At 26.1% G+C, this 26,402-nt stretch overlaps 3 protein-coding genes across 3 annotated transcripts in view; 1 reads left to right on the top strand and 2 right to left on the bottom strand.

Moving 5' to 3' along the window:
* LOC101236525 (uncharacterized) overlaps positions 1-9,117 on the bottom strand; it is a 33,810-nt gene extending 24,693 nt beyond the window's left edge. The window contains exons 1-2 of the mRNA XM_065793501.1: positions 7,954-9,117; positions 2,643-2,824 (exon numbers count right to left, since the gene is read on the bottom strand). Coding sequence (XP_065649573.1) covers positions 2,643-2,824; positions 7,954-8,716 — 945 coding nt within the window. The 5' untranslated portion in view covers positions 8,717-9,117. The remainder of the gene's footprint in view (positions 1-2,642; positions 2,825-7,953) is intronic.
* Positions 9,118-15,906: 6,789 nt separating this feature from the next.
* The window catches only part of LOC105846721 (solute carrier family 35 member F2), a 33,040-nt gene continuing 22,544 nt past the window's right edge, over positions 15,907-26,402 (bottom strand). Inside the window, exons 5-7 of the mRNA XM_065793500.1 lie at positions 18,006-18,058; positions 17,742-17,896; positions 15,907-16,110 (exon numbers count right to left, since the gene is read on the bottom strand). Coding sequence (XP_065649572.1) covers positions 15,931-16,110; positions 17,742-17,896; positions 18,006-18,058 — 388 coding nt within the window. The 3' untranslated portion in view covers positions 15,907-15,930. The remainder of the gene's footprint in view (positions 16,111-17,741; positions 17,897-18,005; positions 18,059-26,402) is intronic.
* Positions 20,204-22,557, top strand: LOC136078233 (uncharacterized). Its single transcript, XM_065793499.1, has 2 exons — positions 20,204-20,338; positions 20,791-22,557. The coding sequence occupies exon 2, from the start codon at positions 20,791-20,793 to the stop codon at positions 22,480-22,482; it is 1,692 nt and encodes a 563-aa protein (XP_065649571.1). The 5' UTR covers positions 20,204-20,338; the 3' UTR covers positions 22,483-22,557.

Below are 26,402 nucleotides of genomic sequence, written 5' to 3'. Positions count from 1 at the left end.
CAGCTAAATCAGTTTATCCAAAACCAATAGAGAGACAATCTGTAAAGTTTTGTTTGTCTGTTTTTTGCGAAGAAACAGTAGCTGCATTAAGAACGCATCCAGAGATTGAAAATAAAGCATTTGAAGGTACTGCTGTATTTATTGAAAAAATAACTTTTTTTCGAATGTTGTTAATGTCAAAGCACCTGGTGCTGGCATTCGGTTTAGAAATGAATTATGCGGAGAAATCCACTCAGTTGGTGATCAACAGTTACAACTGCTACGAGATATTGCTGAACTGTCAAATTTTATGAAACCTACAGGTAAGTGTGGAAAACAGCTTACGCTAGATACTAGCAATGCAATAGTGCATTCATGTTATGGTTTTATTGATCTCGTAGAAACTTTGTTGAGTAATGGAGCAAAGTATGTCTTATTAGGTTGGTTTTCAACAGATCCACTTAAAAATTTTTTTTCTAAGCTTTGACAGGGATCTGGAGGTACTTACTTTATAAACACTAAATCTGTAATTGAAAAAATTTATATTCGACATACTAAATTGATATTACAACTTGACATTCCTGTTGATGGTATCGATGGTCATACTTGTGACATATGTTTTAGAGATATTTCTACTGATGAAAAAGAACTTCCAGATAATATACATGATCTTGAAAGCTCATTTAATAAATCTACATTAGTGGCTATAGTTTACATAGCTGGCTTTGTGCAAAAAAGCGAAATAAAAATTTATGATGATTCTACCAATTATTATTATAAATATGGAAGTATATTCTAATATTCTTCTAAAGAATTACTCACTAATTACCACTCCCAAAATACTAAAGCTATCATAATTTATGTGAAAATTAGTTTTGTAATTTATTATGCTATTTACTTGTTATGTTTTTTATTTTCTCATTAGCCTATATGTCTCTCAATATGTTTGGATTTTTAAATATTTACCCTGTTGAGATATATTGATAAAACTTTTTTTTTGCTTGAATCAACTTTTGTTGGTGTTTTTTATTGTTGGTGATTTTTATTGTTACCATTTTTAGCAAAAAAAAACTGAAAATACAGTTATCTTTCTAATATATAGATATATACTTTGTTATAGTTCTGCTTGTTATTGATACTATTTAATATTACATAAATATTCTTAATAAAATTTGAAATACGAAAAATACGATTATCTTTTAACAATTTTTTGGTTTTCTTTTTAATTTTCCGTCTTTACTAGAGATTATTATTAGAAAACATAGACTGCCATTACACCCTACCTAATATAAAAATATATCAATATAAGTAAAAGTGAAAGTTTAATCGGCCTTCAGTTTTTACGGCATTTTGCGCGATGTCAAGGCCTGTTATCATAGAAGGCCGTGTGTGTGACGAAAAAGTAAAGATACTTTTGCATCCAACGTCTACATCATTGAAAAAGTAGGTTTTTACATTTTTGTTTTTGTTTTTTTGTTTAACTACTTATCCTAATTGATCACTTTTTTTCAGGATTCTCCTCATGGGTTCAAGCTCATTACGCATAATATGTGTTCAATTACCCATAATACGTTAGTCATTGTAAGTAATAAATTAGGAAATAATTATTTGTGAAATATTGTAGTCATTAATGACTTTAACCTGGTTAATAATTAAAATTGCTCGACTAATAAGGTTCCTTATTAAAATTGCTCTCTCTCTCTCTATATATATATATCTATATATATATAAATATATATATATATATATATATATATATATACATATATACATATATATATATATATATATATATATATATATATATATATATATATATATATATATATATATATACTATATATATATATATATATATATATATATATATATATATATATATATATATATATATATATATATATATATATATATATATATATATATATATATATATATATATATATATATATATTTAGAAAATGTTTGAAGAAAGTTAGAAGATACTAAAAACCTTGGTATTATGCAAGCCGAAGCGATTTAATTAATTCAATCGACAAAAAACGGCGGGTAAATCGCAAAAGAAAAAATAATATTTTTAATATTCATTTAGGATGTATTGATTAATAGCATTTATTTTAAAATAAATTCATTTTGCAACACGTTTTTTAATTTTATAAAATTTCGTCATAATAGTTTAAGGTAAATCCCACAGGTTATAGGTGGAAAACATCACATGTAAAAGGTCAAAAATGCTACACATTTTGAATACCAAATGGGATAAAGTAGCAAATACCAGATTAAATTAAGCCTCTCTGAAAGCTTCGATGATTAATTTTAAATTACTATTTAGGTAATTTTTAAATTAAAAGAATTTTAAAAATCATCATAGAAGCATTCGGACTATCATTTGTCTAGTATTGACTACTTTTATACCATTTGGATTAAAATATGTGGCATTTAAGATCTATAACATGTAGTATTTTCCACCTATATCCCATGTAAGATTTACCACATAAAACCCATGTGGGATTTACCATATGAAACCCACATGGGACAAAATAATAATCCCCACATGGGTTACATATGGAAAAAACCCACGCGTATCCCATGTGCGCTTTTTCATTGGGATAGCAGACATAAAACCAAAGAGGTAACTAACTTTTTGATTGTAAATTAAATACCTTGATTCTTTTTTCCATACTTTGCAAACGAATTTTTTGTCGTGTAACTTCAGTCTTATCTTTACCAAGATGACAGATATACATTTTGTCAGCAACATAAACATATGGTACACCATCAAATTGAACATCCGGGCTTTCAAAAAACACTCTATAATTTTTTCTACCCATGTCTATTCCACCTTCTAAATTAAAATCAATTATACAAACTAAAACATATCAGTTGGAGAAACTGCAAATTTTTAATAAAAAATTTTAAAACATTTTTAAACAGAATTTTAAACATTAAAATATTGTATCAAAAATTAAAAAAAAAAAAAATATTGTACCAAAAATATTTAAAACACCATATGTATATATATATACATACATATATATATATATATATATATATATATATATATATATATATATATATATATATATATATATATATGTATATGTATATGTATATATATATATATATATATATATATATATAAATTATATTAGTGTATTCTAGAAATAGCGTGCTCAATGTTCATAAAGAACAGGGCAATAATAAATTAGTAAAAATACTTATATATATTAGGGTGGCTCTTAAAACAACATTTTTGAAAAAAACCTGTTCCTACCCCTTTACTTTGTTCTATATAATACTAAAACACTAGGTTTAAAATTTTTTTGAACAAAAAATTATTTTAGGGGTAGCTCAAGACCCTTAAAAATTTGACTGGTCCCTAAAATTTTGAAAATAAAAGTTCTTCTAAAGTATGTCAACCTGGTACTCAAAAGAAGCGAAATTACATAAAAACTTTAAAAATAATAATCAATTTACAAAAAAACAACTTTTTTAAAAATAAATACATAAAAACTATTGTTTTTAAGCTAAAAATAAAAAAAGTCATTATTTTCAAGTTTTAAAAAAATAGTTTTTTTAAACATGCTTTTTTTGTATAAACACACGCATATACATATATATATATAAACACACACATACGCAGTAGCATAGGAAGGTTTTTAAATGTTTGAAATAACCAACTTTTAAACAAAAAGATTACTCCAAAGTTTTTTATGTTCACATACATGACGAAAAGATTCTTCACAAAAAAAATTACTGTGATAGGAGAATGGGAAAAAAAACCCCTTAAATCTTAGCCTCCCCTACCCTAAACACAAGGGCAAAGAGTTGAATTATTTATTTTTTCATAAATATAAACTAGTTACGTATTTATCAACAGATTTCAAATGTTATGTTTAAATTATTCAGTGTTCAGTTTTTATGACCATGTAAAGTTTGTGACCCCTCAAATTGATGCACTCAATGCCGCAGTAAATGTTGCACTTTCTGCACATCATTTACTGAGGCATCATATTATAAATTCAGGACCCAACTAATTTATATATAAAATAAAATAAATAAAAACCAAAAGGACTGACAGTTACTTAGAAATAAAGAAAAACAAAATAAAGTACTCTAAATCAAAAATATACATTTTTTTAGTTAAGATATTTATACTTTAACATAATTCTTTTGTAAATTCTGTTAGATATGATAAGTTAGATATTCATACTTTAACATAATTCTTTTGTAAATTCTGGTCCTGATTTTAAAAAAAACACAAACTTAAAATGTAGAAATTTTGTTTAATGGTTATATCAGGGGTCTAAAACTGTAATCCTGCGCCTCTTTTTTTTATTTAATGAAGAATTATTTTAATTATTTAATGAAAAACCTCTCTACTTAAAAAAGGTGGCCGTCGCCTGGGTTATATAATAGAATATTTGTAAACTAGAAAACTATCCTAATTATTTCAGATAAGTTAAATTTTCCCAATAAGTTAAATTTTAATAACGATTATTAAAAACCTTTGAAATAACTGTCAAAAGTTGAAATTTTATAAATAAAAGATTCCATTTTAAAAAATTGCATTAAAAATAAGATCTTTTTATTTATTAAGAAATTATTTTAACAATGTTCAACCACGTGAGGTAATGACTAACTCAAAAATTATTATACATTTTTATTAAACTTTATTTTTACATGTACAATTTGCAATAAATTAGTTTTTAAATTAACAAAAAATATCATCATATGTCTCACAGTAATAACATTTAGACATAAAACTCTTTCTATGCTTTCTGCTTAGAACTTTTGCTAAAATATGATTAAGACATGCTCTCTTTCCAAAAACAGTATGAGAAGCCATGGAAACAAGTAGTACAGATCTCTCAACACTCTGTGAATGTGAAGGAAGATCTGGGAGGTCAATTTTTTCCACAGACAATAACATTTCTACTATCTCTTTATCAGTAATATCTTGAGTTGTTGCTGGTTCATCTATGTCTTCATCAAAAATGTTTATGAGCTCATACCATATATGAGCATCAATATCAATTTCTGGAATTTTATTGATTCTGTTTATAACTTGGCCATCTTTTTTACGATTTCTAATATCAAGTAATCTCTGCATTGCTATTGATCTTATATATATTTCCTCTGACTTTAACATTGAGTACAAAATATTCACAGGAAGTAGGCAAAAGGTATTAAGTTTGCTAAGCAAATATCTTGCACCTCTTTTCCTTGGTTAATCATAAATATATAATTGACGGAGCTTCGTGTAACTTATTGCTCTTTTTATGGAGGAACCATGTAGGAACACAGACTTGGACAATATAGGTTACCAAAATAATTAATTCAGAATCAGGAACTAGTACTCGGACATATAAAGACATCAACCATATTGCTAATGTTAACCAACGAGAATAATTAAGGGGACCAATTTTCCAACTTGAATATTTAACACTCATATTTCCAGTGGCAATTGCAATGCAATATTCATATAAAAGCCTCTGGTCACTACATAAATCATCTAAAATTTCTTTTTCTAAAACAATAATTGGAGACTTAATAACACCAAAATTAACAACTAAATTAAGCTCATTATTGATAATTGCCATTTTACCTATTGGTCCAGCAAAATAGTTTGGTGAATTATTTGCTCCATCAACTTTTTTAAACAAAGATCTAAAGGGAAGCTCATTTTGACGAAGATTGCAGCCTATAGTCTTAAGTTTTTGTCCAGTTTTTTCTCTAACTCCACAACCATTTCTGCTTTATGACTTGTGTTTGTTGAAGTATTGTCTAACAAAACTGCTTTTAGAGTATTTAAAGAATCATACTCTTCAAGAACTTTGTATATTACTGGATCATTAAACAGTCCTGATAGATCAAGCATAAGAGCATTCCCTAATGCAGCTCTAATCAAACTTCCTATATCATTTCTGATCAACTCAATAGCAAACTTTGGAAACTTCCAAAGATTGTAAATTCCTGATGGATTTCTCGCAAGCTCCCATATCTAAAAGAAAAGTTATAAAGCTCATTAACAAAAATTTTAATGTAAAAAAGTGATATGTTAAAAAAAGAAAGTAAATTTAAAAAATGTAAAATAATAAACCAAATTTCAATTTACTAGTTAATTACCTCACTAGAGCTAGAAATAACAGATTCTGAATCAGATTCTGATAATATTATTTCTGGAAGTAAATTAAATATTTCTTGTTTTAATGATTGTTCCACATTTTTATATTCAGTTTTATGTTTCTTTAAAGATTCTTTTCTAGACCATTCACGATCAACTGAGCCAAGTTGAAATGATCCTTTTGGACCTGGCTTATATCTCTGGTCTTTTAAATATAACCTTTCTTCTACAGAAATCTAAATATTATTTGATAATATTAAGCAATTGCATATGAAATTCATATAATTAAGCTTTATCACACTAGTAATATATTAATGTTCATTTTATTTAAAAAAAACTTTTATTTTATTTATCTATTATTAAAAAAATAACATAGTACTTTTTTATCTGGACTACGTGTGCATAAAATATGAGTATTAGGACAATTATTTTGACTACATTTGATATTTTTATCATCACAAGGAACAACTTTAAGATCACATGTGCAGGAACTGATATCAAAAAGCCTATCCATTTTTAGAAGTGTTTTTTTCTGTTAATACTTTGCATTTACTTCAGTTAATTAACCTGGATATATTTAGTACTCTAACTTTTTTTTCTACGCAATTAATGGTAGTGAGTGCTAACTTTTTTCCAAATCATGATTATTTTTTCAGCTATCAGTTTTACAATTACGCTAAAGCAATAATTTGGATAAGTATTGTTAAGAAAATAAAAATCTTGAATAATCTGTCTGTTTGTGGGTGGTTCTGTATTTGCAAGAGGGTTAGGACTTCTACCAAACTTGCTTTTTGTGCAATTTTGTATTTTACGCTTGTTTGAAAACATTATTTTTCATCCTCAAAAATTTTCTTTTTCCCACACAATTATAACATTTATTTATTTTGCGTAAGTGCGGCAATCTTTAATTTGCATAAAAATGTTAGTGGTAAAGATGGCGTTGCAAAATTTTTTTTAATGAAATATATAAATATTTAAAATCATTTTGCTTAACTTAAACTTCATTAAAACAAAAAAAATTTTACCAAGCACATTTTTTTTCATCTATTAATCAAAACTCTTTATTACCAAACCTCTGATTCCAAAATCGACCTGCCCTATTCCACAGTGCAACCAAAAATATTAGACATTTGACAAAAAACACATAATTATCATGAACTTTATTCTATTATATCTTTTTTTTATAATTAAGCAAGGACAACAATAAATTTATGTTTTCTTGAATTGATTCAAGAAAAGATAAATTTATTGTTATTGAAGTTTTTCCAGCACAAAAAATGCAATAACTTTGGATTCACTTAACTTTTAATGTTGAAAGACCTCTCATTTTTCAAGTCTTTTTAAGCTCTATACAATCATGCTAATCACATATAAATGTGTTAACAACAAACAAAAAATCCTTAGGAATCGGCCATTTCTCTTATTTACATATGTTTATTCTCATATATATATATATATATATATATATATATATATATATATATATATATATATATATATATATATATATATATATATATATATATATATATATATATATAAATATATATATATATAAATATATATATATATAAAAATATATATATATATATATATATATAAGTATATATATATATATATACACATATATACTTTCTCTTATTCATTGTATGCATTTAGATAATAATGGAAACATTAACAACATTTTAAAATTGAAATAATTCAAATTTAATGATTAAACCTTTATAATTAATATGACCATGTCATCATAAAGTATAAAAAAAGTAAAAAAAATATAAATGTCACCATAAAAAATAAGCATTTTATGGAACTTGTTCTAATTTTTTATTTATATTTGAAAACGCTACCTGTTATTCCGTATTGTTTCATTTTTCGCATGGAAACAAATGTTGATAGTGTTTCTTCAGCATATTGTTTTACTAACTCGTGAGCTTCTTGGGCAGTTGTACAAACAAATAGTTGAGGATATTTTGACAACTCTAATGAAGGTTGAAGCTCAACTTCTGTCATAAGTATGTCTGTTTGCTGTGAATCGTCACTAGCATCAGATGAATTTACTGTTGAATTTATTGATACTAAAACATTATGTGCAACTCTAGTTTCAAATGGCGTAGAACTAGTATTATTTGAAGCATCAAGTTGATTCAGTGGTTCTTTAGAATTAATATTTTCAATCTTATATTGATCTTTATGTTGAAAATTGAAATCTTTTGTATTATTTCCATTGCTACTGACAGCACAATTAATATTATCTAATGAATGTATGTTATCGCGCGACGCATCGTAATTGTGTTCATATTGACGAGACACAATTTTTGGTATGTTGTTTATAACTGAACTATTTAGAAGACTTATATTTTGGTAACTCTTATTTTTTTCATCTTGGTTATATATTTTCAGTGAACTATGTAAAGAAAATTCTCTTTTAGAACTAAGAATAAGAGATTGTGCAGCTATCTCCTCTTTTACGTTTTGCTGTAAAACTTCAGCAAAATTATCATTTTCTTCAATTAGATAGTTTGTTTTAACATTTTCAGTAAGAGACAATATTTCATTTGCAACCAACTCATTTGCTAATCGTGTTTTGTTGCTATCCAAAGTTTGCGCCATTTGGTATATACTAATAGCTATATCTTAAGAACTCTTTGTCTTTTGCCATAAGTTCAGTTAATAGAAGGTGGTAGTTGAGGCTATTGGCTTTATTGCATACGAATGGTACCATTATGGATTCTTTAACTGCTAGTTTCCGGCTCTCTTTCTATCGTTAAATTGATAGGAAGTGAAGGGTGCAAGGTAAGAACAGGGGATGTCAGTTTTTCGCAAACTAAAATAAATCAAATTTAGTTTTCAAAGTCTTCCCGTACGTTATGTTTTTCTCTCCTTATCACTAAATTAGACCATTAATTTTTATTCATTTGCTTCAAATTAAACACTGAAGGTAGTTTATAACTTGCACAACTGACATTCCCTGTTTTTCCCTTGCACACTTCAAGTATTGTAAACAATTTTTTAGATGTCAAGTAAAAAAATAGTTTTGTAAACGCTCAACAATTTATAAATAGCTCATATCATTTACAATTTTAATTAAAACTTGTAGATTGTTATAATTTTTTATACTTCTAACGCCCATACAATTGCTTCTACGAGCCAATCATCTAATATTACCAGCATAATGTCCACTTCTTCCAGAATTTTAACCAGTTCTACCAGAAATGTTAATACTACACTTGATATTGTTGTCAAAGTAAGTGCTAAGTGGCTTCAAAAATGCTAAATCCAAGTGCTGCATTTGATGTGTGCAATGAGGAGGAAAACACAAAAGAATTACACAATTCTCTCTCAGCTCAATTCTTTTAGTGTGAGATTTATGTCCATCTATAATAAGTAGAACTGGTGAGCCCCTGAATATGCTGTGACATGCTGACCCCTATCAGCTGAAGGGAGAGAACCAACTTGTCTCTTCCTTTTGGTTAAAACAATTTTAGAGAGACACTTTAGAACTGTAGAAATACCTGTTTCATTACAATTCCAAACAATATCTTTCAGTTAAGAAAATAATAAAAAAAAAGGAGCCCGGTTGAAGCCTATGGCACGAGCGGCTGATGTAGCCTCCGGTTTACGAAATGACAAGTGTTTGGAATGTCTCTCTGACAATAAATCATTGATAGTTAGTCATTTGAACTTACTCTTTTCACATGCTTTTTTAATATCACAATTTTAAAAAAAAATTGTACTCTTCTTTCAAGGGTAGCCGGTGGTACACTATATAGTTTAGCATACCCTTAATCATCATTTATCACACAGAGAATTGCTTGTTGCATGGTACTTTCACTCCATGTCATATGTATGCATTCTCTCTCTTTATATAAATATATATATATATAAATATATATATATAAATATATATATATATATATATATATATAAATATATATATAAATATATATATATATAAATATATATATATAAATATATATTTAAATACATAAAATATTTATAAATATATATATATAAATATATATATATATAAATATATATATATAAATATATATATAAAAATATATATATATATAAATATCTATATATCTATATATATATATATATATATATATATATATATATATATATATATATATATATATATATATATATATATATATATATATATATATATATATATATATATATATATACAGAGTGGATGCTTGAAATCCGGACTTTTTTGACACAAAATAAAAATTACAATAAAAGTATTAGTTTCAAAGCTATATTTCTGAAATTTTAAACAGTAATGTACATATATAAGAGCTTTCATTTCACTCAATCCAGCTGCCTTTAGCTTCAATGACTTGCTCGATACGCTTCCTGAACCTGGAGCAGGCGTGCTCCACCTCATCGGCCAACATGTTGGCAGCTGCAGTAGTAATTGCTCGCTTTAGAGATTCAACAGTGTTGTGACTTGATTTATTGGTCTCACGTTCCAAAGTGCCTCAGACATAATAGTCCAATGGATTGAGATCTGGTGAGTTAGGAGGCCAAAAGTGCTTCAACCAGAACATAGGGAGATTCTCTTCAAGCCAACCCTTTACCAAATTGGAGGTATGAGCAGGAGCTGAGTCTTAGTGAAACACATATGGCCTACCATTGGAACACTTGTCCATCCAAGGTTTCACCACCTTAATCAAAAAGTCCAAGTAGACTTCTTTGTTGACATTTTGGCCCTTCAGGAAGAAGTGTGGTGGCATGACATGGCCTTTGCTGGAAACAGACATAAAGACATGGGCAGAGGCTGGAAGTTTTGTCTGACCAATCACTGGGACATCTTCTGGGTCTTGAGCCAAACATCTTTCATTTCTTCTGTTCACTTTGGCATCCACAGTAAAAATTTTCTCTTGGGCTGAAAAAACGAAGTTTACCGGCAGCTTCATGTTTTATTGATGCTAAAAGAAAGGAACACTTAGCCACTCTCTTCTCCTTCATTGAAGCAGACAACATCTGCCTGACTTTCAGGACATAGGACTTGTACCTAAGGTCATCACAGATCACTCTTCTCATGGTGTAATGAGACACATTCATATCTTTGCTCAGTTTCCTGATGGAGGTGCTGGGGTTTTTATTAATCAACTTCTGTACTCTGCTGATGAAGGCCTTATTCCTGATTGGTTTGTGAGCAGTCTTTTCTTTTCATTCTACAGACTCTGCACCATCATTAAACTTCTTTGCAATATCATAAACTGTGCTTTTTGGAAAGCCAAACCATTTTATAATCTCTGCGCGAAGGGACTCAACCACTGCAACTCTTCAGTCATATTCCTTTAACATGATGTGCTAAATTTGCAATTTTTATTTTTTTTCCCGAGAGTACAATGTTTGTTCTGATTAATGTTTGAATTTTGCAACATAGAATTTAAAAACAAAAAAATGCCAGCAAATTTAAAATTGTCCGGATTTCAAGCATCCACCCTGTATATATATATATATATATATATATATATATATATATATATATATATATATATATATATATATATATATATATATATATATATATATATATACACAAACACAAAATAGGGTATACCCCATTATGCCCCATATTTTATACATTTTACTTGTTCTATGTTAGTTAAACAGTTCTATATTAGTCAAATGCAATAAATCATATTATGTGACATAGTTCAAAATCAATCACTATTTAGTTGTTTTCAGAACAAGGTCTATTTGCAAAAAAACATTTTGTCCCAGTACCCTATTTTGCACCAGTTTCTTCTAAAATTACTAAAAAATACCATGAGCAACTAGAAAATAGAAAAAGTGCAGGAGTTTCATTTGAAAAAAAAAAATATATATATATATACATATATTCTATTATATATTTTTAATATATATGTCTCCAGTTTATATATGTGCACCACACATATTTACAATACCTAAAAAAGTTTATAACCCTGTTTTGACAGTGGATTAAAATAATTAACTTAAAAGTTAACTTTAAAAGAGCTGGCTAATAACCTATGCATTTAAAAAATATACGCAAGTCCGTCGCACTACAGGCCTATAAGAGACTTGCTTGTGGTTGTCGTTGAAAATATATATTAATAAATTATAATTAATATTATGTAGTTATATATAATAATATTATGTAGTAGTAAGAAGACTACGAGAAGTCTTTTATTTGAAAACCTTTAAAATACAAAATAAACTAAAAATTTAAAAAGTAAATTTATAAAACACACATTTACATTTTAAGGTCTACTGTTAAATAATATATATAGTTGTTAACTATATTTCTTCTTTTTTTTTTTTTTTTTTCTTTCTTTATTTTGTAATTTATATTGTTCTTATTACTATGTATATTTTACATTTAATACATATCGATAAAATTGTTTTTGTTAATTATGAGATTTTTAGTTTTTTTCTTCAAGACAATAAGATTATGCAATTGAGTAAGCTCTACATTTTGAGGTATTATTTTGTTGTATAAAATAATCAAAGTATGACTGCTAAGTGGAGCAACCTTAAATGTATCTTTGATTTTGAGAAAGATCAGCTAATTAAATTATGGAGACTAAAGTATAGTTATAAACCCAAAACCTATCGAAAGACAAAAACTATCATATTATTTAAAAGTGTTTTGCGATGAAGCTGTGAAGTGCTTTTAAAACTTATTTTAAAGTTGTCCACCTTTGTGATATGAATGGAGCCATTTATTTTTTAGAAAAAGTTACTAAATTCTGCAAAGTTGTATGTGTAAAAAAATTTTACAGTGAGTTTTGAAAGTGTTTAAAAGTTTATTAATAACTAAATAATATTTAAAACTTTAATAAAACTAGACGTAAACTTGCAGTTTTACCTAACTTTGGTGATATAGCTCTTAAAAAGAGTGGTAAACAACGTCGTATAATGAAATCTCTAATTAGAGTGCATCTCTAGTTAAAGATTTTATTCTACTGGTACCTAAATTTGGCATACATGTTATGTGTTAGTAGAGATGTGTAAATACATTTAAAATAAAAAAAAAAGATTTTATTTGCGTTATATTGGGAGAGTTTTTAACAGATTACATTAAAAAAACCTTGAGTAAGTTAGACAAGGTTCAGGCGGAACGCATTTTATAATAGTTCAAAATTTTGTTAAAAAGTTAAACTATGAGGAAGGTAAATTGTAATTGCAATTAAAAGTTGATGTTGCACTATTGATACTTATCATTAATTTCTTGTCATTAACTTTATAAGTAAAAAACCCTATGATGTTATTAACAAATAAATATAAATTGCCTGAAATAGCATCACCTTTGTCACTGAGTACAAAAAAAGCTTAGTTTTATAATGAAGGCTAGGTTACACGAAAAGATGATGTTAGTTTTAGCATTTTCCTTTCAGTTGCATAGAAACATACAAAAACTATGATGATGGATTGAATATACTTATATATGATTGGTGTGTGCAGTGGTCACCAATGTCCATTAAGAAACTTGCTTTTTTAAAGTTATCTGCATTGTGTGCATTTTTAATAAAAATTTCTTAATGTATACTTTGATGGGGTTTTTTGTTGTTTATTGTTTTGTTGTTTTTTTTTGCATTAATTAACCGTTCGTTTATTATTCTTTTGTATTTCATATAATTATTTTTCATTTATCATAATGAAAAAAATTATTTCATTCCTTTTTCAAAATGTTTTATTTAAGTTAGATGGTATTTAATAAACACTGTAGTAGACGTTTTGTGCATTGGTTGGTACAGTACTTTTAAAATTAAGCAAACTATCTAAACATAATGCCTTAGCTCGCTAACTTTTTCAGCCTTTTTTAAATATTTTTTGTAACATTGTCCGCCCCCAGTCAAAAATACAGATTCGCGACGGGAGGTTCGATAGTAAATATTGTCATTCTTTGAACTTTTCCTCATAACATTTTAATATTTTTTAATCAATTTTTTGTTAGTTGGTTGCACTTGTTCTTCTTATTCAAACAAGTTTAAATAATGAAGAATAGAACTTTTAAATTTGAATCTTTTATTTGTAACTGTATGAAGTATGAACTGTATAATATTGTTAACTTCTTGCACATTATGTATGGAATATTTTGTTATCAATATGTATGGAATATTTTATTTTGCAATATATGTACACTATATATGTACAGTATATATATTTACACAATATATGTACACAATATATTTACACAATATATATATATATATATATATATATATATATATATATATATATATATATATGTATATATATATATATATATATATATATATATATATATATATATATATATATATATATATATATATAGATATATATATATGTAAATTATGTTAGTGTATTTTACAAATAGAGTGCTCAATGTTCTTAAAGAACAGAGCAATAATAAATTAGTAAAAAACACTTATCTAACTTTTATCTTCGACTTGAAGTTTCACCATTGCATGATATTTTGAATAATATATATATATATATATATATATATATATATATATATATATATATATATATATATATATATATATATATATATATATATATATATATATATGTATATATTGTGTATACACACAATATATTTACACACAATATATTTACACAATATATATTTATACAATATATATACAAAATATATAATACACACAATATATTTACATATACACAATATATATTTATACAATATATATACACAATATATAATACACACAATATATATTTACACAATATATTTACACAATATATGTACAGTATATGTATTTCGCAATATATGTTCCATACACAATATGTATGGAATATATTGTTTTGCAATACATGTTATCTATTCGGCGAGAATAAACACTTAATTAATCTGCCTGTGTTAATTTTGTTGTTGTTTAAAATGCAGTCGTGCACTGAAACTGCCACCGTATAATCTTTATATGCTGACAAAAAAGTAACGACTTTTAGAATCACTTGCAGCAAAAAATGCTTACGTTGATTGAAAGTTTTAGGTTAATGGGTCTATGAGTTTTCATTTTTAGAATAGTTTTTTAATTAAACATTTGTTTATTTACATACTTTTAATGCTAAACATTGAAAATAAATAAAAAGATAAAATAACATATGTAAATAATAAAAATAACGATATAAATACATATTAACATGTAGTATAAGTAAAGATTTAATAAAAACAATAATATAAATACATTGTAAATATGTAGCAATAGTTAAAAAGAATAGTTAATATAAAATATTTATATCAAATTACTAAATTTATATAAATAAATGAGTAAATAAAAACAACTAAAAGAATAATTAAAAAGTATGAAATAAATAAATAAAATATATGTATATTAGTTATAAGTTTTTTTGGATTCCTTGTTACCTGTATAATAAATAGATGAACTTTGGTTTAAAAGTAAATATATAGTTATTGGTTTGTATACCTTTTGAAAAAGGTTACACCGTATTATCTTTCACTTTAAGCTGGTTCCCATATATTAATTAATTTTTTTTTTACCACCTAAAGTATATTAATCTGGGTAGGAAAATCAATAGAACTTTATAAAGATTTTAAAACTGACAATTTTTTTTATTAATAAAAACTATCGCAACAAAACCTCAAAAAAAAAAAAGGAAAAAAGACCGAGTCAATTTTTGTTCAAAAATGTTATTTTATTGTAATAAAACAATTTTATAACATTAAGTTACATTAAAGCAATTGATTATAATTTAAAACTGTTATTATTTTATTTAAATGAAATCCATTTTTTTTAAAGTTACTTAGAAACCAAAGTTTATCTAATTATCATAAGGATGTGTGAGTGAGTGTGCAACGAGTTGCTGGTTCTTCAAACTAATTCTTTTGTGTGTAAAATAATATTTTGGCTATCAGAATTAAAAGTTGAATAGATTGTTTCTTTCTTTTTTAATGTTTCTTGTTTTTTCTGTGCTTCCGGGGCAGGTTTAACGTTATAAACCACAAGGCCAACAATGATAAAACCAAATGCAATGAAGAAAACATAGGAAAACTAATGAGAAAAAAAAAAAGTTTAAAAAAAAAAAATTATATTGACGTACAAATTGATCTAAAATATTTTTCCTTTTTTTAATTATCAAACATTTTTCTTTATAATATATTTTTTTAGGTATAAAACATTATATTTACTTTGTTGTATATCTAATTTACATTATATTATATCTAAAATGTATTTTAAAGTTAACTCAAAATACATGTTTTTAAAAAAGTCTACAATAATTTTCTGAAAATAAATTTTAGAAATAGATCCATTGTCTAACGTTATCTACCCGTCATAATTTTTCTCACACGTCAAAAAAGTAGTAGTGTTGAATAACTTTTGTTTTTTCCTTTCTTAAGATGTGTAAGGTATGGTGTAGGGTAACTTAAGATAATTTATATTTAAAATAAAAGAGATATAAACAGATTTTGGCATACTGTAAAACAAAAAGCTTACAAGATTACTGATTCCAAAACTTTGAAAGCATTTGTGCAAAAAATTAGGTTTTTTTAAAAGTTCTAGTATTATACTAGGTTGCAAAGCAACTAAAGTAAATTCTTTAGATTAAAATTATGTTTTAAAACGGGTTACCTCATCTTACTTCATGGAGTAAGATGAAGTAACCAAAGTTTTGGAATCAGTAATCTAGTAAGTATTTTGTTTTCCTCATTCCAACTGCCAAAAATCAGTTTCTACTTTATTTTCAGTGTCTAAAAAAACAAACAGAAAATTGTGTTAAGATGTATGCTGTTTCGAAACAAAAATACAAAACCATATTACCATGCCCTTCACTGCTATGTTCTACCTATTTGTAAGTCGATGTATGTAAACAGTAAAAAAAATTAAAATAAAAACATTCAGAATATTTCTATTTTTATTTAAAAAAATAAAAATCAATGCAATCTAAAAAATTTGAGTGTTTTTGGTTTTTTTTAAAAACGATAAAAGGTGGCTCATATAGAAAAAGGTGGCTCATATAGAAAAAAAATTTTTTTAATAGAATAAATTGCAACGGTTCATATATATTTTATTGTATTTTTGATGATATATGAAACTCAAATTGCATAAAAAAAACTGTAAACAAATTATATTCAAGGCAACTTTCAACAAAATCAAAGGTAAAAAGAATAAATTTAAAAAAATTCAAAACAATGTTTCTTGATTAATTTTGGTTTAAACTCAAAAACTTTTTGATTGTAGCTTCATTACATTATTTTCATTCATTTCTACTAAAAGAATGAAAAAATAATTGAAATATCAAAAACGGGACACAATACTTAAAAAAATCACAAATCTATACATAAGAAAAAACAGGTGTTGTGTTATAAAGGTGGTGATGTGTTAAAAAACAGGTGTTGTGTTATAAGTTTCCTTTATTAAATTGAATGATTTTTTACATAAAGAGTACTTAATTTTGTCACTTTTAAACACAAAGAGTTGTTAAGAGCCGTTTTTTATCACTAACGGTAATTTTAGATGTCAAACTATAGGAATATATATATATATATATATATATATATATATATATATATATATATATATATATATATATATATATATATATTTATATATATATATACCGATAACTTGTAATGGATAAAAATACCCTGTAAATAAATTTTGTTAAATTTATAATATCTTGCCTTGTATCGAAACAAAAACAATCCAACCAAAAGCGTAAAGAGATCTGCAGTAAGCAGAGAAAGATTTGCTACCGTTGCGTTACTTATTTTCATCACGTGAGGCATAGTTGAAAAGTAAAAGTACTGAAAAATACCACAGCCAATAAAAAGAAGAGCTAAAATATATAACATTTTAATTAAAATACTTCTTTTTTTTTCAGATTTAAATTTTTAGTAATCAAGCTTTATTAAAACAAAAATAAAAATTATAACGCAAAAAAATACCTATTTGATATGACCACACTATGTCTCGGACAAGGTTTCTTTCTAATATTACTCTAAAAATGTCAATAAAAAAGCTAAATAAATAAATGATGAAATACTTAAAAGCTATATAAATGAAAAGCTATTAAAAAAAATAATATATAAAAACTATATAAAGATAAAAAAACTCAACAAATGATAAAATAAAAATTGATCACCCAATTTCACTTTTTTAAATAAAAACACAGTTTATGCAAACTGTTTTTCTTACATAATAGTAATTATTTTTAATTCATGAATTTAAATTAAATTATTTAATTAAAGGTCTTTTGCGCTTCAGTGCTGACTACAGAACTAATTTTGAATGCAGTTTTAACATTTTAACGGAAGGTTGCCTAAAATGTCACATTTTTGTTTTATAAGGAAAGATGGGGCATAATGGCGAACGTTAGTAAAGTCCTGATTTATTGCAAAACTATCAGTTATGAAGCAATAATACTATGTCAGCATGTTTATGTTATCATAATGATTCATTGCCTGCATGAATTTTTCGTTTGCAAGTAGAAAAATTAAAAATTAAAATAAAAATAAAAAGTTCATAAATTTGTCATCTGGTAATGTGACCGGGGCAAGATGATGCGATTTCTGCCTCCAATATTAAAAATTTAAAAAAATTCCAATTACCCTAACTAAAGTAACACAAAATAAACACGCTTCGCAAAAAAAATGTTCCTAAAAAAATTACAGCTGAAGGACACCATCCATTATGAATAACCGAAACCGAGGTAGCGCAAAAAGTAAGCTTATGCGTATAAAATTACGTTAATAATATTTAAAAAACCAATTTGCGTTTTAAAATACAATATGTATATAGAGTTTGGTTTTCAACCATTTTTAAGTTTTTTTGTTGAGTTATTATATGAAAAGCCATCTTGCCGCGTTTTTATCTACTACAAACCTACTAGAATAATATTACTACTAACCGACTACAAATATAATTAAATCTAATAAAGTTTTAAAGTATAAAATTTTTTAAGGTAATCTTACTTAAATTTACATGTTAAAAATTTACTTTCAATCGCAAAATTAAAAATAAAGTAGTAAAAAAAAGAAGAGTTAAAGACATACGTTGAGGGAACACGGTGTTAAGGAGGGTGTTAAATGAGGAAGGAAAAAGAAATATAAAAAGAATTTTATTTATTTATTGTTAATTAAGTTAGTATAAAAATATATTTAAAAAATATTTCCAAAAATATAAAAACATATTGAAAAATAATTATAACTTATAATTTCATTTTATCATTTAAGTGATATATCAGGCCAGATATCCATTTTTTAATTTTATTGGTTTTTTATATATATGATATATATATATTTTATATATATATAAATATTTTTTAATTTTTGTTATTTTTTTGTCATTTTTTCATTTTTTGTTGAGGTTTTTACCATTAAAAATGCATTAGTTAAAATATTAAACTAAAGACTCATAAAGAGTTAAATAAATATAATATGTATATATATATATATATATATATATATATATATATATATATATATATATATATATATATATATATATATATATATATATATAATATATATATATATATATATATAATATATATATATATATATATTTATATATATATTATATATATATATATATATTATATATATATATATATATATATATATATATATATATATATATATATATATATATATATATATATATATATATATATATATATATATATATATATATATATATATATATATATATATAGGGGAGAGTTGCCGAAATTGGAATAGCTCCTTAATTGGAACACTTAGCTTTATTTAGAAACTTATTCTACTTTCATGAATATTTTTTCTTGTAAAGAAAATAATTTTCTTTATTTTTTGAAACTTCTAGTATTTAAACTTAAAAACTGCACGTATGTGAATAAAATTACTTTTTTTTAAAGAAAAAAATTTTTGCGATCTAATTTTATCGTTGCATTTAAACGATTACAGAAGCTTAACGATATTGAGTTTGATGATAATTTTTTTAAAATTTTAAATTTTAAGGGTTTCAAGTCTATGTGATATTAAGAGCTTATATCGTAAGTTGTTACTTGTATGTAAATATTTTGCTACAACACCATGGTCCTATGTTGCCCAGAATGCAACTTCAAAAGTTGCCGTAATTAAAAAGATGTCATCTCATAACACGCTACTTGATGTCCGAATTATCAGAAAATTTCATTAGTCCGGACTAATATTTTTTAAAGCGAATTTCTTTTATAGACATAGTATTATTGTTAGACATTTGTTGCTTTTTTGGAATTGGTATTTAGTCTTGCTTTAAAGTATGAAATGATTTTTCACAAAATTTTTTTTCATAGTCTAAAGTCTAGTCATAGTCTAAGGATATAAAGTTGATTGTAAACATCGTATACTTTAATTAACAAATCATTTTATCTTTTAGTAAAAAATAAAATGTAAAAGTTTTACAAAAGTTATACATTTCTATTTAACGGATAAACTTGTAAGACAACATAAAGTATATACCCAGCATAAGTTTTTTACTGTATATAGAAGTTAATATATAAAGTTGCAAACTTTATATAGTTTATATAGATTTTGATTTGTATAGTTAATGATTAACTAAACAAAAATGATGAAAAATAATGATTATATAATGAGTATATAATTAACTTAATCATATATGAATAACAAATAAATATATGAAAAAATAAGCCTGTAATAAGATTATAAAACTCTCCTTATGTATCTTCATAGTAATTTGTTTTTATTTTAGATGCAAACACCACGAAAATATGGAAAATGGAAAGTAAAAAACTTGAAAAAGGCTGTTGAAACAATAAAACAAGGAGAAATCAGCTTAAATGAAGCCGCTTATGAATTTTGTATTCCAAAAGCAACTTTGTCAAGGCATATAAATGAAAAAAACAAAGTTGCTGTTGCAAATGTGAAATTTCATGGTCGACTTACCACCTTACCTAATGAAATTGAAACAGAACTAGCTGATCACTGTTTATTATTAGAATCGATGTACTTTGGATTAAGGATTGATGATCTTCGTCGTCTAGCATTTGATATTGCGGAAGCTAACAACATCACACATAATTTTAACAAACAAACACGAATGGCAGGAAAAAAGTGGTATTATGCATTTATGCAAAGGCTCCCACAACTGTCGCTTCGTGGGCCTGAATCAACATCAATTGCACGTGCACAAGGTTTTAATAAAGAGCGAGTGCAATCTTTCTTTAATTTACTTTCAAAGTTATACATGGAAGAAAAGTTAACTCCAGACAGACTTTATAATATGGATGAAACTAGTTTATCAACAGTACAAGATGGTCAGATAAAAATTATTAGTGCAAGGGGCAAAAAACGAGTTGGAATTATGACTAGTAGTGAACGAGGAAATTCAGTAACAGCTGTAGTTTGTGTATCTGCAGCAGGATTTTATGTTCCATTAATGTTAATATATAAACGCAAAAGAATGAAGCCAGAAATAACAAATGGTGCACCTCCAGGAACTGTATTTAGTACTCAAGAGAAAGGATGGATGTCAAATGAAGGTTTTTTAGATTGGCTCAATCATTTCATTAAAGTTGTTAAACCTTTAAAACAATCAAAAGTTTTGTTGATACTTGATGGTCATGTTACACATTCAAAAAATTTGGCAGCGATATATCTAGCACGAAATGCTGGAGTGCGTAAGGTATCACTACCTCTCCATACTACACACAGACTGCAACCATTAGACGTTGCGTTCTTTGGACCACTTGGTACATACTATGATGAAGCTATGCGAAAATGGATGCGGTCACATATATCACAACCAGTAACAACTTGGCAAGTTGCAGAATTATTTGGTGACGCATATAGTCAGGCAGAATCATTGAGAATTGCTATGAAAGGATTTCAGGCTAATGGGTTGTGGCCTTTGGACATAAATGTATTTACTGATTCTGATTTTACAGCCTCTTCATTTACTGATGTTGGTCCTTCAAATAATCTTCAGTCATCTGAAAGTATAGATGGGATGACAAAACTATCTACAGATAAATCAAGTGAAAAAAAATTAAAATGTCATGTTTCAGTTTCAACTTTGTCTCTTTTGCCAGTGGTTTCACTTGAAGTAAAAAACAAAGAAAGAAGATCACAAACAACTCAGGCGGCTGATCTTACAAGCTCCCCATATAGACGTGCTCTAGAAATTACACCAAGAAATCAAAAGCGCACACTAAATCAAATAGCTTCCAAACAAATTAAAAAATCTACAAAAAAAAAGCTCACACTAAATCCAATAACTGCCAAACTATTGCAAAAACCACAGGAAAGCAAAGTAGCACTTGACTCAATCACCATGGACCAAATGAAATTGAGCACATCAAATAAAATCACCATCGCCACCACAGCACACCACATATCACCACTACCATCCCAAGTGCAGAAGCTGCAAGAAAAAAAGACATGAATTGCGAAAAAAGGATTAAATATTTGTTGTAATTTTTATTTGTTATTATATCTTTTAAATATCTTTTATTAAAAAGCTAATCAATTAATTTTTCCTTTGAGCCATAAGTTTTATAGCTGTAATAATTTATTCAAAAATTAGAACTGTTCTAATTAAAGAATATATGTGTTCCATTCAAGGAGACCAGTTGCCTTTATTGGAACAAAATGGTGCCTTGAAAAATCAAAGTTTATATCCAATAAGGGTGCGATCAATAGAGTCGAATCATTAATAAAAGCATAGTAGGGTTGTATATCTATATTATTTAATTCATAAATGTTTTCATAGTTAAGCCATCTTTGGTTAATAAATATTTTTTCCTAAAGTATTCCAATTAAAGCAACTCTCCCCTATATAAAAAATTGAACCATGAATGTTTTGATGTAACAATGGGCAGCTACGATGGCGCTGAAATTTGCGAACTTGTAGGGATCTACATTCTCAACGAATTATCTAATATAATTATAAAAACCGACATAGGGCTTTACCGTGATGATGGCTTGTTGATAATACGCAATTCCAACGGCCAAGAAATGGAGCGAATCCGAAAAAATATAATCCAAAAGCTTAAAGACGTTGGATTTCAAATAGACATAAGAACAAATCTTAAATCAGTTAACTTCCTTGATGTAACTTTCAATTTAGCCCAAAACACCCATAAGCCTTTCAAAAAACCCAATGATAATCTTCAATATATCCACATATCTTCTAATCACCCACCACAAATTATTAAACACTTACCTACTTCAATATCAAACAGACTATCACAAAATTCCTCCAGCGAAGTTATATTTAATCAATCTAAAAACGAATATGAACAAGCACTAAAAAATAGCGGATACAAAAACTACTCCCTCAAATATCAGATCAAACAAAAAATATTCCAGAAAAATCGTAAACGCAATATCATATGGTTCAACCCCCCATTTAATAAAAACGTCTCCACAAATGTTGCAAAAATGTTCTTGTATTTACTAGAAAAAAACTTCCCTTAGACACACAAACTTCACAAAATCTTAATCAGAAACACAGTAAAGGTAAGCTACAGTTGCACTGAAAATATAGAAAAAATTATAAAAAACCACAACAAAAAAATTATCTTCCCTAGAATTGAAAATAATGATCCAAAATGCAACTGTCGTAACAAAGCAGAATGCCCCCTGAATGGTAAGTGCAAATCAACAAATATTATATATAAATGCATCATCGCAGCAAAAAACCAACCCAGCAAAGTTTATATAGGATTAACGGAAGGTGAGTGGAAAACCAGATGCAACAAGCACAAATCATCATTCAACAATATTAAATACAAAAATTCGACCGCCCTATCAAACTATGTCTGGCATTTAAAAAACAATTTTAATGAAACCCCTATGCTAACATGGTCTATTCTCAAATCAGTACCCCCCTACTCAAATATTTCCAAAAGATGCCCACTATGTCTGTATGAGAAATTTACTATTATATCATATCCAAAACCTGAAGAACTGTTAAATAAGAGAACCGAAATTATATCAAAGTGCCGCCACGAAAATAAATTCTTATTAAAAAATTACAAAGCTCGCTACAAACCTGACTAACAACTATAAATAAAAATAACTATACTAATCTGCTCCATATATCTCTAGGCTAACTAATAAATTACTCACATACACAGCTTTTGTAATATATTTCATAATATTATGTATATTTTTATATCAATTTTAATTCTTATTTTTATTTTATTATTTTTTAGTACACAAATAATACATATTAACACATAAAAAATATTTTAAACAACATTAAACATATAACTATTTCACAATTATTAGCCAACTATAAACAAATTAATAATATTATTAACCTAAATACTAATCAGTTTCCGTCCCGTAACGATCTAAAATACAAATATAAACCGTAACGTCCACTAAACAAATCGTAGCAAAATTAAACTTTTACTAATTGCCTGATGATTGTGATAACACATGAAGCTCAGAGTTGCAATATTAAATTATATTATAAACATTAGCATTTAGCTAATTCCTGGTACTGCGGGTAACAGTAGCATATATATTATATAGCTCCAGTTTATCTATTGAGCACTCTTTCAAGTATACAATATTATACATGATAATATAAAGATATTTTCTTTATATTTATATAAAGAAATAATATATATTATATTATTAATATATTAATATATATATATTTATATATAATATTATATAATAATAATAATATATATATATATATATATATATATATTAATATATATATATAATATATATATATATATATATATATATATATATATATATATATATATATATATATATATATAGCCTAATATTTATATATATATATATATATATATATATATATATATATATATATATATATACATATATATATATATATATATATATATATATATATATATATATATATATATATATATATATATATATATATATATATATATATATATATATATATATATATATATATATATATATACAGAGTATTAAATATTTTATGCATTTATTGCACTTTTCATAAACATTAACATTTTTTCGTAAACATTAACATATTTTAATCTTAATCTTTAAACATAGTTATCTCAACTTATTTATTTAACTTTTATTACTTTTACTATTAGCAGTAATATTGCTATTAATAATAATATTTTTGTTATTGTTATTATTGTTACTGTTAATAGAGAAGACCGGAGCTAGCTGGAACGTTGATTGTGTTTTTTTTTTAAACTATGGTCAAACTACAAGTAATATTTAAATTTCTTTTATTGCTTAATAATTACATTCTAAGACACATAAAATTGAATAATGACAGTTAATTAAAATTATCTAGTTTGATACTTACAATTGACCAGGGTGATCCCACGACTTTTTCAGACAAACCGCGTCATCGGGACTATTTAGGTGAACAAGAAGACCAAAAGTTCTTGTCACAGAGTACCGCATAAGAGTATTTAACTAGGAAGTTCACGCCTCTTTTTTTACCGATAACGCGAAATATGCCCATAACTCTCATTGAACTCTGTATCTCTTGCTTCTAAAGCAAACGTTCTAACCACTGCGCCATTAGCTGCTATAACAAGCTGGTAACAGGGTTAGTTAAAAAACAAAAGAAAACTGTAAAATATCATATGTTTAATGATAATAAACGCACTTATTAGACACAATTATTTCAAGTTAGTATTATAAAAGAATATTGTTACTATTTGTATCTATAAAACATAAGCAAATATCTTCATACATCGACGTGTAGTTTACAAATAAAATTCACATTAATTGGATTTGCACTTAAGCTTAAAATTTGTAAGCCCATAAATAGAATTTACCGAGCATTAAACCAAATTGTCTCTTGGTGTTGAGTCACTAAAATGTTTGCGAAAACAAATGTATACTTTATCAAACTAATGCTAAAAACGTTCTAACCAACCCCATTTAAAATGTTGCAAATAAACCTATAAAAAAAGCTATCAGAGGTCATAAAATAGTTACAATAAGCTGCAAAAAGTTTCATATGGTGATACAAATAATATACTAATTAGTCGTCATCTTTTTTATTTTAAAACGACACATAAAATTGCATAAAATATTCTAAAAATATAAGAAGCTTTCAGATTTACTTAAAAACTCAATAGTCAGAGAGAGACGGGGCCGACGACATGGTTTCAAAGTGAGGGGAGAGGGGAGCACAATCGTCAATTTCTATATATCTAGAACTTTCTAAAAAAAGTTCTTTTTATCTAGAACTTTCTAAAAAAAAAGGTTTCTTTAAAAAAAAGTGGGGGGGGGGGCATGTGCCTCCCAGGCCCTTCCGGTGTCGTCGGCCCTGAGAGGAACTAAATTTAAATATATTTTGATAATAAGTAACGA

This window comes from Hydra vulgaris, chromosome 03, assembly GCF_038396675.1.
Source record: "Hydra vulgaris chromosome 03, alternate assembly HydraT2T_AEP".
NCBI classification, from domain to species: domain Eukaryota; kingdom Metazoa; phylum Cnidaria; class Hydrozoa; order Anthoathecata; family Hydridae; genus Hydra; species Hydra vulgaris.
The sequence above is the reverse complement of the archived record's forward strand: the minus strand, read 5'-3'. Positions and strand labels throughout refer to the sequence as shown.

Excerpts from the sequence above, each read along its gene's own strand:
- LOC136078233 (XM_065793499.1), top strand. The coding sequence starts at position 20,791 with ATGCAAACACCACGAAAATATGGAAAATGGAAAGTAAAAAACTTGAAA.